Source organism: Castanea sativa, chromosome 3, assembly GCF_040712315.1.
Source record: "Castanea sativa cultivar Marrone di Chiusa Pesio chromosome 3, ASM4071231v1".
Lineage (NCBI taxonomy): Eukaryota > Viridiplantae > Streptophyta > Magnoliopsida > Fagales > Fagaceae > Castanea > Castanea sativa.
This window is the reverse complement of record NC_134015.1, coordinates 9,970,606-9,989,560: the sequence shown is the minus strand read 5'-3', so window position 1 is coordinate 9,989,560 and position 18,955 is coordinate 9,970,606. Positions and strand designations below refer to the sequence as shown.

At 34.4% G+C, this 18,955-nt stretch overlaps 2 protein-coding genes and 1 pseudogene across 3 annotated transcripts; 2 read left to right on the top strand and 1 right to left on the bottom strand.

Annotated features, from left to right (window-relative positions):
- Positions 1 to 1,029: 1,029 nt before the first annotated feature.
- LOC142628056 (amidase 1-like) lies at positions 1,030 to 5,494 on the top strand (annotated as a pseudogene).
- Positions 5,495 to 9,352: 3,858 nt separating this feature from the next.
- Positions 9,353 to 14,160, top strand: LOC142628055 (mevalonate kinase). Of its 2 annotated transcripts, none has more exons than XM_075802008.1 (5): positions 9,353 to 9,761; positions 10,864 to 11,107; positions 11,214 to 11,467; positions 12,077 to 12,490; positions 13,801 to 14,160. In XM_075802008.1, the coding sequence occupies exons 1-5, from the start codon at positions 9,629 to 9,631 to the stop codon at positions 13,917 to 13,919; spliced, it is 1,164 nt and encodes a 387-aa protein (XP_075658123.1). In that variant the 5' UTR covers positions 9,353 to 9,628; the 3' UTR covers positions 13,920 to 14,160. The 2 variants fall into 2 exon arrangements, with proteins under 2 accessions (XP_075658123.1, XP_075658124.1); XM_075802009.1 differs by having other exon boundaries at positions 9,365 to 9,761; positions 12,077 to 12,509; positions 13,776 to 14,160.
- Positions 14,161 to 16,387: 2,227 nt separating this feature from the next.
- LOC142626696 (NADPH-dependent aldehyde reductase 1, chloroplastic-like) lies at positions 16,388 to 18,662 on the bottom strand. Its single transcript, XM_075800404.1, has 4 exons — positions 18,430 to 18,662; positions 17,544 to 17,920; positions 16,855 to 17,213; positions 16,388 to 16,749 (listed from the first exon to the last, which is right to left on the bottom strand). Exons 2-4 carry the CDS (start codon positions 17,780 to 17,782, stop codon positions 16,727 to 16,729), a joined length of 621 nt encoding a protein of 206 aa, XP_075656519.1. The 5' UTR covers positions 17,783 to 17,920; positions 18,430 to 18,662; the 3' UTR covers positions 16,388 to 16,726.
- Between the last annotated feature and the right edge of the window lie 293 nt (positions 18,663 to 18,955).

The window sequence follows — 18,955 nt, the reverse complement described above, 5'->3', positions numbered from 1 at the left end:
AAAATGTATCATAAATATAAAATCATTCAAACTTTCTCTTCCTCTAAATTTATATATAGAGTAAGTTATATGATTAGGTTTTTTTTTTATTTTATGTTTTATTTATATTGAACTCCTCATTTTCTACACTAAGTTAACTCATTTGACACAAAATTTTAAAAACTTAGTAAATAGTACACATGGTACAAAATTAAATCCTAATTGAAATCCAATATTTATACTGAATTAGCTCACTTGACACAAAAATTTAATAACTTAGATTAGATGGAACACGTAGCGTAAAATTAAATACTAATTGAAATCCAATCTTTACACTGAATTAACTAACTTGGTACAAAAATTTAAAAGCTTAGATTGGATAAGACATTTAACGCAAAATTATATTTTAATTGAATTCTAATTTGAAATTTAATTAGATTTTTTCTTAGCTTTGGCTATTATATATATATATATATATATATATATATATAAACTAGTGTGTAGTCTAGTACATATGCATAGGTACAATTAAAATTTTTAGAAGAAATTCAAATTATACATGATATTAGTTTACACTTTTTTTAACCACACATTTCTAAAATATGTAATGATTTCTCATATACATACATACATACGATTTAGAATTTAATTGGTTTTAGAATTTTCGGTTTTTGCACCCAATAATTTACTTGCCACAAAAATAAAAAATTTAGATGAACATGTGGCGAAAAATTGAATTTCAATTGAATTCTAATTTAGAATAAAATTGAATATAGACTCTTCGATTTTTACACTCAATAATTTACTTGGCACAAAATTAATTAAAAATTAAAATAGAACATTTAGTGTAAAATTGAGAATCCAATTAAAATCTATATAAATTTATAGATATAGTCTTATAAACACAGATAACAATTAAAAATTTTATTTCTATAAAAAAAAATACTAAAAAATTTATGGACTAAAACGACGCCGTTCGTAAAAATTACAGACCAACTAAATTTCTCTATTTTTAAACATAAAGATGAGCGAGCGAGCGAGAGAGAGAGAGAGAGAGAAAGAGAGCTCAGACATGGGCCACATGGCAAAAGACACAGACTATGGAGCTTTCATGGAGAAGTTCGTTCTACAACAAAGCTCATCACCCCATGAGCTTCCTTTGAGTTCGCTCACCTTTGCTGTTAAAGACATGTCAGTCCTAATTACACTCTTTGCTCAGAGTTATTCTATCTATCTCTCTTCTTTATCCTCCAAAAATCCAAAGCTTTCGTACTTTTTTTTCTTCTGCTTTTGGGCTCATTCATCATTTCAACAACTGGGTTTTCTCCATTTTTTTTTGAAGTGTGTTGGGTGCTTGCAGAATCGTGTACAGTGAAATAATGAAATTCAGAGTGAGATGCTTTTTTTATGAATTTAACTATTGGGTTTAATCCATGCTCTATTGAAGTTTGAAGTTTGAAGTTTCTGTCTTTGTGTGTATTTTTACGTTTGTATTTGTGTTTGTATCTATATTCTTCGTGTGTGTGTGTGTGCGCGCGCGTGTGCAAGCCTATGCATCAATGTCAGCTATTGTTTGTGATTATCTATGTTGTTTAGAAGATTTGTGTGTTAATGTGTGTTTGTGAGTCCCAGTTGATATCAGTTTCAGATATTAATATCAGCAATTGGGTATTTTTATTTGTTGTTTTGCAGAATTTGTGGGTGTGGTGTGGGTTTTAGATTTTTCTTGAAGTTTTTTATTTGGAAACAGATTTGATGTGGATGGATATGTGACTGGGTTCGGACATCCTGACTGGGCGAGGACTCATCCGGCTGCCACATCAACAGCCCCAGCCGTTTTAGCTATCTTAAGGGGAGGTGCAACATGTGTTGGTAAAACTGTCTTGGATGAAATGGCATACAGGTTAGTATAAAAAAAAATCAATAACTTGATTACCATCTATTAACATTTTTTTTTTGTGGGGATGAGGGGGCGTGGGGTGAAAGAAATTTATGTTGATTCATAATAGTAATTAGAAATGAGTTTGTATTTCCTGTAAAACTAATATTATTTGGGGAAATAATGACAATTTCAATTCTTGATTATAACCACTTCTTTATGTATGGCATATCCCTAGTCTAAACATTTTTTATTTCACGCGGTACATATCTGTGTGGTTTCTAATTGCTTCCTAAATACTTGAGGCCTCTCACTTAGTTATTCATCTTTAAAAAAGAAGAAGAAGAATGTCCTTGAATATTCACATCATAATTGTTGGGCATATGATGGAAGGACCACATTGTTTTGGCAGTATGAATGGAGAAAACAAACATTATGGCACACCTAAAAATCCATGTGCGCCTGATCGGGTGCCTGATTGGATCTTCCACTGGATCTGCTGTTGCAGTAGGTGCAAAGCTTGTTGATTTCTCCTTAGGCGAGTTTCTTTTGTGGACAATTTTATGTTTCTTTCCTTGTCCTCAATAAATTTAACCAAAAGGTTCTATCTAGCATAGGAACTGACACTGGAGGAAGTGTAAGAATACCTGCATCACATTGTGGAATTCTTGGCTTTCGGCCTTCACATGGTGCCATTTCTACAACTGGAGTAATTCCTATGGCACACAGTTTTGATAGCGTGGGTAAGGAACCAAGTATTTGATGGCTTGATTTGAAATTTCTAACTTAATATTTAAATATATCTAAAACAAATTCAACTCTGCAGCTGAAAGTATGGCCAAATGGCGATGATATTGTTGAGATTGGCACACTGGTTTAGACAGTGATGCAACAAGAAATTGTGTTTGCATTTTTCCTCAATGGCTCATGGCCAAAGTTTTCTCGTTTTACATTCTTGCAAATTATCCATGTGCATTTACCTGTGCCTACTTCAGATTATGTGTCTGTTTGTGTGTATGCATGCATTCATAATTACCTCAAATACTTTTGAATAATATGGTTTAAGCTATCATAAGTAGTTTGTCGCTTTGTCTAGAAGCTTAGTAATATACTCAAATGTCAAAATCATATCTTCAACAATTTTTACGTTATAGAAAAGTGAATTGCTGCTATATTGTTTAATCGTGTGATTAGTGATTCCTTATCTATTTTTTCCCTTTTAATGGCAACTTTTTTTTTTTACACCAATTTCTTATTCAGGATGGTTTGCTAGAGATCCTGTGATTTTAAACAGAGTTGGACGAGTACTACTACAATTACCTGAGGTGGATCCTGTCATACCCTCTCAGATAATTATTGCTGAAGATTGTTTCCAGCTTTCAACCATTCCAAGTGATTGAGCTACTGAACCTCTTGTTAAATCAGTGAATAAGTTATTTGGGGATTAGTACATTGACCACATAAATTTGTTATTTGTTTAGTTCTATACATGGGAGGAATTCATTCGTCATATAAATTTTAAATAATTCCATTTTATTTCCTTAGAACTTTAAGGAAAAAGCACTGTCTATAGTGGATTTATCAGTATCACTCTGAAAAAGATGGTAATTAACTTGACTGTCTCCTTAGCCATGCTGCAAAAAATACCTCTCAAATGCTACGAAAAGAGAAAGCTTTGCCCATCAAACACTTCCATGTTCAGATAAATATTTTTTTCACTAAATGAGATGTCACTTCATTTTTTTACATAAAATGCAGGTGATCTTGTAAAGCATGCAGTCCTTGGGGACTATGTCGAGGAAAAAGTTCCAAGTATAAAACAATGTATGACCAAGGGAAACGTTGATCAAGAGTATAATATACCATCTTTGGCAGCCCTTGCAAGTGTAGTGCAGTTGCTTCTAAGGCGCATATGGTCACTAGCACATTTAATTCAATGACTTGAATGACTGTGATGTTTGTGTGGATATTGCTTAGATGAAAATACTGTTCTTATATAAACAGTAGCTCCTGAACTTATTAATCTTTTAAAGCATAGGTATGAAGTCAAGAATAACCATGGCAAATGGGTTAGTACTGTCAAACCTGATTTGGGTCCTGGAATATCAGAACGCGTATGGGAAGCCCTTAGGGCAACAGATGAAATTTGGATGTCTGTCACTCTGTGAAGACTGAACTATGTGCTGCTCTCAATGCTCTTCTTGGGGTACTCTCTTTCTTGTCCGCTGAATGTTTTGCAAAAATAGGATTGTGCTGTATGGAGATCCCATGATCCCACAATTTAAATATGCGATAATGGTTGTCTACAAGATGACACTGTGCTTGTATGCATGCTGGTATGCCTCTTAATAGGACACGCCCTTATCTTCCATAAAGATAAACACACTTAGCCAAAGAGATACTAAAAAGTCAAAGATAATATCTATGCATTTAAAATGAATTTCTACACTTAAAACATTTGTTCCTTTTATCATATAAACACATCTTTCTCCTGAATTCAAATTTTAGTAGTAAGAGTGATGTGATTGCTGTTTTAGCTTCAATTTATTTATGTGATAAAAATGATTTGATAAAAGAACAAAGAAAAAATGAAAGTTTTTTCATGCGATTGATGAAAACAAGATGGCATATCTGGCCTATATCCTGGAAATGCATTCCAAAGTAAAAATGGAATGCTTTTCTTGAAGAATTACAGATTGTTTTAAACAAATTACATATATTGTTTGTTGCAAAAACAATATTAATTGCTGTTTTCCACCATGGTTGTATTCATCTTCTGTCCACAAGTACTGAATGGAGTTAAAATTTTTTGAAAAGTGGCAAGGATAGTGAGTAGGATACAGTTATGACTCCATGTTTGGATTTCAAAATGGAGTAACCTTAGGAAGTATAGTTCACCATATCTGCATCTCGCTTCTCTTTGCTCTCACTAGCAACCTATAGCAGCAAAGGAAAGTGCCATCATCTCTAATATACGAATTCAACTTTTCTACTAGCTTGAGTAACACTTCTGGATGATGATTATTCAGGATTTTGGTGTCCTCATAATTCCCACTGTTCCAGGGCCTCCACCAAAACTACAAAGTGATCCAATTCTATTGGAAGCTATTCGTGTCAGGGCTTCTAGCTTGCAGTCAATTGCTGGAGTATCTGGATTCTGCCAAGTTCTCTCTCTCTCTCTCTCTCTCTCTCTCTCTCTCTCTCTGTTTGTTGTAATGCATGACGATTTTACGTTTTCCTTGTTTATCTTAAGACCTTTGAAAAACCACATAAATTTGTTTCTGCATATCTACAGGTGAGCATACCACTAGGGCTGTATGATAATCTTGCTGTGGCAATTTCCTTGTTGGCAAAACATGGTTCAGATGCATTCCTGCTTAATCTTGTCGAGATTCTTTATGACACTCTCCAAGAAGAGGTTGGCATTGCTGAGAAAAAGGGTTACTGAATTCTTTCAGTCCCTACGTTTTATTGTAAATCTTATATCCTACTCAAAGATTTAAAAAAATGGGAAAGGGCTTTCTGCTTGCACTTTTGTGCCACAGAGGTAATTCTTCTTGAAACTAGTTCTCTAAGTCACTCTGAAATGTAACTAATTAATAAGTACTTGATCATTAATATATTGTGTTATTTCCAACTTAATGGATTAATTTTGTAGCTAGGACTTTCTCCAGTTTTATCTTCATTTTGAGAAAATCAAGAATAATGGGCTAGATATTCCTTTGGGATAACAGATCAAGGTTTGGAACAATTTACTTATCTAAATTTATCATTTAATATTGGAGACTGGATAGTATTACTTGGACAAAAAGATAGGAGCTATTGCATAAGATGGCTAGCATAATGACAACCGATGTATCTGAACTCATGTTTTTGTAAACATAAAACAGTCACATTTTAGTATAGAAGGGAATCTGCAAGATCAGTTGTGCTTCATTAATTTTCCAAGAGTAGAAGAAGAAAAGTTCAATTAATATTATCTCAACCTTAAAAAAGTAGTAAGGTCTTAGATTTGAGTTATCTTCATCTTCCGAACGATCAAATGAAGCAACATACACATTTTTTGTTTGGTTTATTGCTTATGCAGAGAAAGTGAAAGAAAAATACAAATTAGTATTCTAACTTAACACATCCTCTTCAAATTTTACCCTTTTTTCCCCTTTTGTTTTCTCTAGTGGCAAGCCAGACAAGCAAGCACAGTGAAAACGTTGATGATGATTGATGTGCCACAAACATCATCTTTTGAGTATAAAGGACAGCATGTGATTTCTTGTTGTATGGACTCACATTGAATTTTTTTCCTTTTTATTTTAAGAAAACCATGAGGCCTGGTTTCACAGAACAGAATGAAAAATTGTTCACAATAATGAGGCCCATAGTCAACAAGAAGGTAGGTAGGTGTGTATTGTATAGTGTAGACTCCCTCAATCATCCTCCATTGAAAGTTGAATAAGCAAATATGATCAAAGATGGACTGCTAAATATGATGGGCTTTTGACCTCTAAAAAATAATGGAAGTAAACCCACATTAGTTGAGAAGGAGGAAACCCAAGCGCCTATCAACCTTGTGCAAAACACGACCCAATCAAATGGAACGTGAATCTTTAAGGTGCTGGAGTGGAATCATGAATCATGAATGTGAGTTGACTTAGGATGCTCGAATGGAAACACCCAATCACACAATTGACACAACAAAGTAAAAATGAGCTTGCATACTATTCAGTGATCATCTAACCTTATTTCTTATAAACATTCCGTCCTTTATTAGATTAACTTTATTTTTAGTGAACTTTATTAGATTAACTTTATTTTTTTGTTTAAGCAAAATAGAAGGATACCCCCTGTTTAGACTTTAGATTTAAACAAAACATTGATAATTAAAATTTTGGTATCTATTTAAATTAGTATTAATTATGTGATAAAATCAAATTCACTATTTTTAAAATAAATAGATAGAATTTTTGAAACTCTTTAGTAGAGCTTGTTGGAATTATTTCACAAATAATTTACTTTTGTGATTTTGTGAACAAGATAAAAAAAAATCAATATATACACAAATTTATGAGTGAATGTACAAGAGAAAATATAGTAAAACTTACAGATCAATTGAATGCAAAATGGTTGATGCAAAACTGATGAAAACTGGTGTTTGACACTATGTCCTTAAGCCAGATTTCTTCCTCTCACTGTTTATTCAGTGATGCTTTAAGTCTCTCAGACGTCTACTTCTTAAGATACAATGATCAACGACACGTAAAAAAACATTACAATCTCCTTGCACAATGAACATAATTCTCTCTCTCTCTCTCTCTCTCTCTCTCAAGACTAATGAAATGAATGAATAAACTAACTTAAATGAAATGAGGGATGCCTATTTATAGACATACTGGCAAAAGTTTAGAATAGGTGCAATAATAAATAGACGTATTGTTACATATTTGCACTAGTTTAAAAAAAAATGCAATAGTGAATAGAAATATTGTTACAAACTTGCACCAGTTCAAAAAAGTGCAATAGCCAATAAACATATTGGTTTGGAATTAAGTATAGTGCACACAAACAAACATTGAAATAAGCGCAACTTTTGGGCCAACACTTACAAAATCAAATTCTCATTAACCTTAATGGTTTTGGGAAAGTGTCCATGAGGTTAATTAACCATTTTTCCAACAAAGCTACCCTAATTTCTAATTTATAGTTTTTTTTCAATTGTATTATATTATTATGGTGCCAAAATTGTTATGCAAGATGTCATAAGTTCATAGGTAGATTGATTTTGACAATGATCTTTTTTCTTTTTTTAATATGAGATTTGATCCTATCAATCACATCAATTTCATGATTACTTTTTCTATATCATCAAGTTAATATACTAATTTCTTTTTAGTATAGGCAAGATTCAAACCTTATTTGATAACAAAAAATTTTACTAATTGAATTAATTATAATGTGGTTCTAGGTTCTCATGCTCACATTCACTGATCCATATGAGGGTGACTACCTATCAAAAGGGCACATGTTCTCTCTCTCTCTCTCTCTCTCTCTCGTATGAAAATTAAAAACAAAAAAAAAGAAAAAAAAATTGAATCCTCTAGTTCAATTTTTTTTACAATTAAATTTATATTCTATATTCTTCACCAAAAAAATTTAATTCTATAATTTTCTTGCCAACTAAAATTTGAATATTTGTTAAATTATTAATTTTTATTCAAAATTTTGTTTATGGGATAGGATGGGAATAATGTGATTTAGTGCTTGTTTGTTTTAGTTTCAAGGTGTCCGTTCATGTACATATTCAAAAGTCTTTTTCCCCCTAGAAACATTAAACAAAAATAAGGTAACTAAAATAAACTCATTTAAATTTACACTTATGAGTTAGCAAGTGAGAATTTTTTTTCCTGATAATTTGATAGTAATGGGGAATTAGTAGGGATAAAAATGGGAGGTGCGGAGACTAAGGATGGGATTTCATCCCGCCCCGCATGGTTTTGTCTTACCATATCGTTGCCTTGCCTCTTCTCGTATGACGAGAAAAACTTCTTTGCTCCATTCCCGCCTTGTAAAATTCTATTTTGAGTTAATTTGTCGCGCAACTATTATATATTTTTTTAATAAAACCTATTTCATTAATTTAAATATACTTGAAATTACAATTAAATTTATCCTATTAAATTAAATTAATTTTTAGCAAAAATTGAATAATATTATCCAAGTGTTTAACAAGACAATATTAAACAAAAACAAAAATCTTAATATCCCACGCATTTAAATAAGGTATTGTTGATTTGTTTATTTAAATAACAGAAATTTAGGGCATGCAAAATTTAGAATTATATCCTTTATCAACACAGGGTGGGGCGGGGCTAAAATCTCACCTCATCCTCCAAACTTTTGACAAATGAGTGGGAGAAAGACAAGAGATCATACCTAAACTAATGTGATAGAAGTGGAAGTTCATAACTGTTTAAGATAAGGATGGGAGGAATTATACAGTTCTTATGGTGGACCACGTCATTTGTCCACTATTTTACTAAAAAACTTCCATTTGTTTAAAATTGTTGAGTTAGCTTATGATAAAAAAAATGTTAACCAGATTTAAAAATTTTAAATAAGTAAGAGTCTTTTAATAGATTGATAAATAAGTAATATGATCCACTATGATGACTATGTAATTCATCCAATAATTCATCTCATCTAAAAAAGACATTTTCTTTAAGAAATTATCTTTTTTAGACTTCTTATCTAAAAAGACTCACTTATTTAAATTTGTTGAGCCTGTTTAACAATTATTATTATTATTTTTTTGAATGATGGATAAAGGACTATAATATCTAGGATTCGTGACACTCATGATTTATCATCCTTCAGGCTTCAGTACATTGTGTATTTCAAACTTTTATTAGTTAGCTGAATTGGTACCTCATTTTCCACGCGCCATAACTTAGGTGGACAATTTACCAAACCAAACACATCTATAACTTTAAGCAGAAAAACAACAACAACAACCATTTTTTTGGTCTATACTCTATAGTACTTTTGCACTATATAAAAATATAAAATTGATACTATTATTGTTCACTCCGCCGATTCAATGAAAAAAGTGCTCTCTAAGTCAGTCTCTTTCACTATTAATGAACTTCCACGTACATTCTCAACATTTAATGAACATACGGAGAGAGTAACAAGAATTTAAGGAGCAGCACCAAAATTTAGCAGAAAAATATTTGGTGAAAATTTAGTGTTTTCTTTTATTAATTAAAAAAAAAAAAAATGGAAGTGAAAGCTAGAGCTCCAGGGAAAATCATACTGGCCGGAGAGCATGCTGTGGTTCACGGATCCACGGCGGTGGCTGCTTCCCTTAACCTCTACACCTATGTTTCTCTTCGATTTCCCACTCCCTCTGGTACACACACACACACACTCTCTCTGTGGCTCTCTTTTTGTTACTATTTATTTGCTGTGGTTGTTTTGTTTTGGATGTTTGTGATGTGGGCTTGTGCTGAATTGGCACAAAGATGGGAGATTTGGGCCTGAGTTGAATTGGGTATTGGTTGAAATGGTGATCAGAGGATACCCTTTTGAGCTTTTGTGGTTTTGTGATGTGTGTGTGCTGCGTTATGTTGCTGTGATTGTTTGCTTTGGGTTTAGTTTCTTGATTGGAATATACCCTTTTGAGCATTTGTGCCTTTTCTGTGTGTGTGTTACTGTGCTTAGGATTTGTGATTTTGGGATTTGGATTAAATTGGGTTTTGTTGAACTGCTTTGTTTGTGGAAAGTGCTCATTGATGTCTGTTCCAGGTTCCAACCTATACAACTTTCTCAGCTTATCAACAAATTCAACAATTTTTTTTTTAATAAAAAAGAAAGAAAGAAAGAAAGACTTTTTCTTTAAAAAAAAAAAGTCTTAACCAATCAAACGCTGAGAGACAGATTTGATGAAACTGATGATGAGTGATTCTATGTTTCAACTGTGTTGACCACGTGAAAAACGTTACTGGTTTTCGATGTATTGTTGATTTGGATAGACATACTATAATTGCTTACCATTTATTAAGGTTTTTATTTTTGGGTTGAATTGTTGATTGTTGCTTACCCTTTTGATCATTTGTGATCTTCCTCTCCCTCAGTGCGTGGGTGTGATACAGCGTTTTGTTATGGCATTTCTTTTAGAAGGCAAAAGATACACAATAATAAAGTAGGTAAATCTTTACAGAGACTTATAAAAATAAAAAAAGGGTAAATCTTTACAGAGAGAAGAAAAGGTACGGACCAGTGGACATTAGCAGCTCAATGTTTATTAATACACTAGTTCAAAAGAATTTTATCCTCACAACATTCATTGAAGAGCTAGGGACCAAATTAAATTTATGAAATATGTGATGGTCTTTTTGAGATTTCTACAAATTTGCACTTCTTTTATCTTTTTATTCTGGCAAAATTCTATTTCATTTCTCTTCAGGTTCTCAGATGAATCTGTCACTGATTTTTTGTGCTTTTATTCATAGACAATGATGAATTTCTAAGACTCCAACTCAAGGATTTGGCATTAGAATTTTCATGGCCAGTTGCTAGAATCAAAGATGCACTACCTGAAGCAGGAAGTTTGCTTTCTTCAAAACCCACCTCTTGCTCAATAGAGACCATGAAATCAATTGCAGCACTAGTTGAAGAACAAAATATTCCAGAAGCAAACATTGGACTTGCTTCTGGAGTTTCAGCTTTTCTTTGGCTATACTCCTGTATCCATGGGTATGCTTCCATTAATGGTTGCATTTTTCAATATTCTTTTCTTAGCAATCTATTTCTGACTTCTTCTTCTTTTTATTTTTATTTATTTATTTATTTTACATATCAGATTTAAGCCTGCTACGGTGGTTGTCACCTCTGAGCTTCCTTTGGGTTCAGGCTTGGGTTCATCCGCTGCATTCTGTGTTGCACTCTCAGCTGCTCTGCTTTCTTTCTCGGATTCAGTGAGTTTGGATATGAGCCAGCAGGGGTGGTCAGCATTTGGGGAAAGTGAGCTCGAATTGCTAAATAAATGGGCTTTTGAAGGTGAAAAGATAATCCATGGAAAGCCATCTGGACTTGACAACACAGTCAGCACATATGGTATGTGATCTTGTGAGCTGTGCTAGACAAATCTATCCTTTTTTAATCGACGTTTTGTGCCTAAGAAGTGTCTTTTCCCTGTTGCTCATCATTCTGAGTAGTATTTTCATCTCACTTTGTGCCTGCTTAGAAGTAAGTATTTTACTTTATTGATGGTAATATGAAAGAGTTGTAAAAGTAGTGGTAATTTGAAAAATCTACTTGTGGAAGGGAGAATGAATTCAATATTGAATATGAGTGGAAGTGAATCAACCTGTTTTGTGGAATGGGAGTCATACATTCTCGTATGATATTCATCATTATATAATCTATGCAGAAATTGTTGTTGAGTTACTTGAATAAATCATGTGTTATCTACACAATATTAATGACCTGCACGCACACATTAAACTTGTACACAGTGTAGAAATTTTCAATAATTTAGTACATTTCATATCCATTTCCTCCATGTATGCACCTCCTGCTAAAAAATAAAACAAGGGAAGAAAAGGGAGAACTACTTTGTGTTAATATGTTTGTCAACTTCACCATACAGTATGCTGTTTCCTTTATCTCCCAAACACAAGAAGGTCACTGCATTTGAATTTGCTTTAAATTTGAATGCAACAGGCAACATGATCAAATTTAGGTCTGGTAATTTGACACTCATCAAGTCCAATATGCCACTCAAAATGCTCATTACCAACACCAAGGTTGGGAGGAATACAAAGGCATTAGTTGCTGGTGTTTCAGAGAGGACCATAAGGCACCCAGATGCCATGAGTTTGGTGTTTAATGCAGTTGATTCTATCAGCAACGAATTGTCTACCATTATCCAGTCACCAGCCCCTGATGAGCTCTCCATAACAGAGAAGGAAGAGAAGATAGAAGAGTTAATTGAAATGAATCAAGGTCTTCTCCAGTGTATGGGAGTCAGCCATGCTTCAATAGAAACTGTTCTTAGGACAACATTGAAGTACAAGTTAGCTTCCAAATTGACAGGAGCTGGGGGTGGAGGCTGTGTTCTGACGCTGTTGCCAACCCGTATCCATTTCCTCGTGCTGTTTATATATTTTAATTTCAAGGATTTTAATTTCCTATTTTTTCTTCTACAGGTTCTTATGTTTAGTACATTGTGAATGCCTGTTTTAGATTCCATTATATTATTGGTTGGCTGTGGAAGTCGTGGTGTAGATATATAGCTATGGTGATTGGACCTCATCAGTTTCCATGATATAATAATATAAACTTTTGTAGGAAAAAGAATTTCTGTACTAGAAATTCTCCAGCGGGGGAGGGTTATATACTACAAGAACAATGCCTCATATTTTCTTGTGTTCCAGTTATCCTCTCCTCCTATGTAGCTCTCAACTTGCACCCATATATATTTGGAGTTGTCATTGGCCTTCTGTGCCAGGAATGGCACCAAGTTCATCCACAGAGAACTTGGGAAAGATTTTTTTTGTGGTGGTGGGGGCAGAAGAGAAAAAAAGAGAGGAGGGGTGGGGGCTGTGGAAACCTTATTACTGTCAGATAGAGGTTAATCAGAAACTGCATGGTTTCATTACTTTCAAAAGCATTTCAGTCAAGCTTTACTTGGATGTTGTACCATTTCAGTCTTAGAAGAAATTGAAGTTATTTTATTACTATGAGGAGCTAATTATATATAGGAGAGGGCCCCATGGGATTTGGCTCTGGGTGGGTTTTGAACCCATGACTTCACCCTCCACCCTATCTTTATAGAGAAAGGTGGTGTCATTTGAGCTAGAATGCATTCGTAGTATTTGGCTTTGCATCTGGCCTTTGTGTAAGTTGCACATGGATCTCAATTGGCTTTGCATCAGGCCTTTTGTTCTCTGTATAACTAGTTGCATGCTTTTGGAAATTCTCATAGTTAGTCTTTCTTGGATTTCACTGTTCTTTTAAACTCTTATTATAATTTGATGAGAGGATGATTTATAGCCATCGTATGTGTTAAAATTTTTACTTTGAATAGAATTTATTACCCATAGAAGCAATAATTCTATTCTTTGTTCTTTTTTTGTTTTATTGGTAACTTCCACACACTAGATAGGAATTCAACTTGCAACTTCACCTCCTCCTTGTTCTTACTAGGGAGGTTCTGTCATTTGAGCTAGAGCTCATTGGTAACACCTATATAATTCTATATGAGTCTTTTATTCATAAAAATCTAAAATACATTAGCGTGGAGAAACTTCATCTGTTCAACTTTTACATCTGAACAAAATTAGTAACTTTTGGATTTTCTGAATAATGTCAGGACGTTGCAAAATTATTGATATGCTTTATCTAAAATTTTGTTATTCAGATGCTTCCTTAACCACATGAATCAGTGCTATCAGGAACAGTTGTTGATAAGGTAATTGCGGAGCTGGAGTCATGCGGCTTCCAATGTTTGCTTGCAGCAATAGGTGGGAAAGGTGCTGAGGTTAGCTTTAGTGGTTCATCCTGATCTTCCTTATTTATGAATAAGAGTAAAATCCCCGATGTCCAATAATAAGCATGAAAATGTGTGCTTTGCTGTAACGTGTTCCTCTTGATCTATCTTTTCTGTACAATAATTGTGTCCTTAGAATGATTAATTTGAGTTAATTTATGATTTTATTGAAGTCTTGGGAATATCCATCTTGTTGCTTCACAGGTAAGACAATTGTAAAAAATTTATATGAATTTTCTCTCCTCTTTAGATCCTAGTTTGCGGTAAGCCAATTTTATACAAATGGATTTTTTCTCTTGCTTTGGGAAAGATACTTGATAATTATCATGCAGCTTACATGCTCTATATGAAGTTATTAACATTGTTATATACACTTCACAGAATCTAAATGGTGAAGGTTTAGCAATATTACTATATGAAGTCCCATTAGAGGTTCTTCAATTGTAGTGTTGTCTGCCTAGCCATCAAGGATAGACATCCACTAATTCCAATTGCTCTTATTTTCCATTTCATCAAACTGCTGATGTGATTTTCCTTGATTTTTCCTGGAATGTTTGATAGAAATTGTGTAGTTTAATTTTTTTTGATAAGTAGAAATTGTGTAGTTTAATACAATAACTAAGTTCAATCAATGTTGGGGACACTTTGAAGTTTGGACAACCCATTTGGTTTAACATTTTAGTTTTAATAGGTGTATTGATGAGGTGTATTGGAAATGTGAAAGTAGTCGTAAACCCAGGATAGTAAACCCAGGATAGTGTACTGTTTATCAGCCCATTGCATCAGGTATCATATGGAGCCGTTATATGAGACCATCCTCTCATAGCATGCAAGACCCACAAATGTGAGTCCCACTTATTATTAGAGAGAGTGGCTTCATGGAGCTGCTCCATGGGATAATTTTCCCATTCCATCATGTTATAACAATAAAGGAAAAAAATACATGTAACCGACCCTAACTATTATGCTGAGGATCCATAAATGACACAAAAATTAAAGCTTCTTGTTATTATTGTTATATCATGTCATAACAACCTATCTCTATAGTTTCAAAACTGTCAAATTAAACCTGAATTTTAAAAAGCATATCAATTTAGACCCCTTATCAACCCAAAATGATTAGGATTTAAATTTATATGATTATAAAAGTGTAAGGTTCAATTTGAAATTAGTAAAATTTGTAACAGTTCTAAACTTTCAAATTTTAATTTGAAAATTTTGAACCTCCTATAAGTCACATTCAAGATTCTGATTGAACAACCAAGGAATGATTTAGCTCTCTGGTATATTGATGATTTTCGACCAGTCCCCAGTCCCCCCACCATAGGAGAGTGTTTCACATTCTTCTCTACTCCGAAGAAAATACAAATTAAACAAAAATAATACTAAATGGATCAAATTTACTTCTTTTACTTGTTATATCCTCTAGTCATATTCCACAAACCAGACTAAAGATTTGTAATGGAATCTTGCTGTCCCAACTGTACCTTCATTTTGAATCTCAAATGTTGGTGACATGTTTTATAATGCAATCTGTTGATTTTACTTCAAGTTTCAACTCCGTAGTGTTAGTCAAATGCAAGTAAATGGCTTAAAGCTTTACAAATCTTGATTTATTATTGGAATAGAAACCTTGACATATGTTAAAACACTGAAAAAAGAAATGGCTGAGAAGCTGCACCGACAGTGAAAGGTACTTGTCAAGATCATATCTGGCTCTTTTCAAGTCAGACTGAATCCCAGAACCCCTATCGAAGGAGCTAAAAACATTGGCCGTATCATAAAAGTGTAATAATTTTTATTCTTGTTCGGAAATTCACACTAAATTTAAGCCATAAAAGAAGTGGCCCCAGCATAGACTGCATAGTGATACATCAATAGTTGCGAACTTCAAAACGTTTTGTGAATGTGGAATCAAGAGTTTAGGGATGGAGTAATAGGTTTTTAGAGGGAAGAAAAGGAGGGAAAGGATGGTACAAACAATTGTCTCGCTGATATGAAAAATGGGTTAGAACACACGGGTTTTAAGTTTTAACCACTCATAAATAGTGAGTGAGAGTCCCTTGTGCTATATCACCGTGCACATAGCATTGCTGCTATCTTGAAATGAGAACTTGTGATTGTATTGATCTTAAGCTGATTGCTAGTGCAGTATTGTATAAAGTCCATATAGGATTGTATTGATCTTAAGCTGAATATTGCCAGTGCAGTATCGTATAAAGTCCGTATAGGATCCATCTTTTCCGTGACCTTCATTTCTAAGTTAGAATTCTCCATTTATCTTTCGGCTTTGATGTCCTGGCCAAGTGCTTGTAATTTGTCTTATTGATGATAGGTCTGCCTTGCACTGCTGCAGGCAAGCCTAGTAGTAACCTCTTAAGGGTTGAAACCATAAACCATACTTTGGCCATTTCAAATACTAAATTGATAGTCCATTATATTTCGACTCTCATAGCTTAAGAAATTAAACTAGAAGAGAAACATTGACCATTTCAAATGCTAATTGATAGTCCATTATATTTTGGTTCTCATAGCTTAAGAAATTAAACTAGAAGAGAAACAGGGTGACAGCCTCTTACAACAAGTAGATCACTTACAACTTAAACAAAGCTTAATTTACAAAGACTTTTATTGCTTCTTAATTTTCATACAGCACATTAACAACTTGCCAAGTACCCATTTAACACCATACTGCTCTCTTGGGGTTAGAGCATACAAAAGAATCTGTAGACACTAATTGCCACTCTTTTTTCCATACGACACAAAAAACTTACTATAAAAAGGCAACAACAGGAAGCACCAAACACACTCTTCCAGTCCCTTCAAGCATTCACTACAGTTCCACCTGTAAAACAGATTTACCCCCAAAAAAAAAAACAATAAAGGGTTATCAATCATCTACCTATAAGTACTAAAACATACACAAATTGCAGCTTAAAATTGAACTTACCATTAGGATGAAGAACCTGGCCAGTTATGTAAGAGGAGCAATGATTACAAGCAAGGAAGACATAGCATGGAGCAACCTCAATAGGCTGACCAGCCCTGCCCATAGGCACTTCAGACCCGAACTTAGCACACTCTTCCTCACTGAATGATGATGGTATCAATGGGGTCCAAATGGGTCCAGGGGCCACACCATTGACCCTTATGCCTCTCTCTACAAGCTGGAGGGCTAGAGCTCTAGTGTAAGCCACGATTGCACCTTTGGTTGCTGTGTATTCGATCAGCTTTTTATTTCCCTTGTATGCATTCACAGATGTCGTGTTGATTATGGAGCTCCCTTGCTTCATATGCTTCAAAGCATGCCTATCACCAAAACAACATCAAAATCATCAAGCATGCATAATACTCATTAGTCTTTCACTCTATTCAGTTAGGCCTTCACTTCTGAGAACTCACCCTTTTATTTATAGGCCACAATAATCAACTTTTAAGTTTTAACATGTTAATAAGAGATCAAATAGACTAGTAAAGTTACAATCATGCTTTGTGCAATACAAAAAGCTTATAACACTTTTTTACGATAGATACCCAGAAGAAAACCAAGAAGTCAAGAACAAAACTTGAAATCTTGGTCCTCCCTAGCCTAAGCAATTATGACATTTTTTAAGCCAGATACATGAATTTGTATATTACCTCACTGTGAAAAAGTAAGAGAAGATATTGGTCCTAAACACCCTCTCAAGCCTTTCCTCATCAATCTCCTCCACTGAACATGATTTGTACTGCTCGGCAGCATTATTGATCAGTATATCAATCTGGCCATATGCATTCACAGCCTCATCAACCACCCTTTTGCAATTGTTGTCATATCCCAAGTCAGCTGCTATTGCCATAGGCTCTTTGGCATCAGAAGTCTTTGCCTTCTTGAGCATGTGGAGCGTGTCTTGCGCATCCTTGTCCTCCTGAGCCTTCACATACGTGAAGGCCACGGTTGCACCCTCTTGAGCAAAGCAGTGGCACACAGCTCATCCAATCCCAGAGTCGCCGCCAGTCACTAGCGCTACCTTTCCCTGCAAAACTTTCACGTTAGTTTTACTACTAGTGTGCATGCATGCAATGCTAGGAATACCATCACAAAATGTGTTGTGCAGTATAAGCCAGCCTGAAATGAATAGCTAGAAATCATGATTGTACTTTTTAAATGAAATTCTTGGTTCCACATGAGATTTAACTTCCTCTAGTTAAAAGAAAGTTATCACAAAGAAAAGAATTGCTAGTACTTATAATTTGGCAATAAATTTTCTTCATTGGAAACTAAAATTAACCTAATGAGCCTCAGGAAAGCAAAAATATTTCAAGGATGGCAATGACCTCCAACTAAAATAGTTGTTTTGGATGATACATATGTTATAGACTTTCTACGTATCATATGTATCATCCAAAACAACTATTTTTTATCAGCTCTAACAAAGAAAAATTAAGAAAGAAACTGTTTATAAACTCCATGTGGAGTTACCTAAATATATGTGTGCATGAATTATATGTATGAATGTGATTTTGAAACGGAAAAAAATCCTACTCGAAGCTTATTGGATGGCGTGTAGTCTGAGCTCGTAAATTCAGGGGTAGGTTCCATGACATGCTCTTGCCCAGGCTGCCTCTCCTGCCTTTGTGGTGGAAACTTCTGACCACCTGAAGCCATTCTTGCAAACACTACTCTAAAGGGTCTCTGAGTTACCGGAAATGTTGCCTAAGAGAGAGTATTCCGGTGAGTTTTGAGGTGGGTTTTGGGAGGAAAACAAGAAGGTCTAGTTGCTATGGCCCTAGAGACAGAGACAAAGACGGAAATCTTACAAAGATTGAGGCTTTGGAAATGCATATATACTAGTGGGAATGGTTCAAATAGTTGAGAGTTATATATAGGTGTGTGGAATGTGGGCACGTGTGGATACGTGGAGTGAGGGAGTGTCAACGTGTCAGGTGAGTCCGCATGCAGCGGACTCGTCTGTGGAAACGGACATTTTGGTTTGAAAATAAGGACTCAATGTAAGAGGCAAGAGGTGGAATGGGTTATTGGGGAGTTTCTAGGGTGATCTACTGGGTAC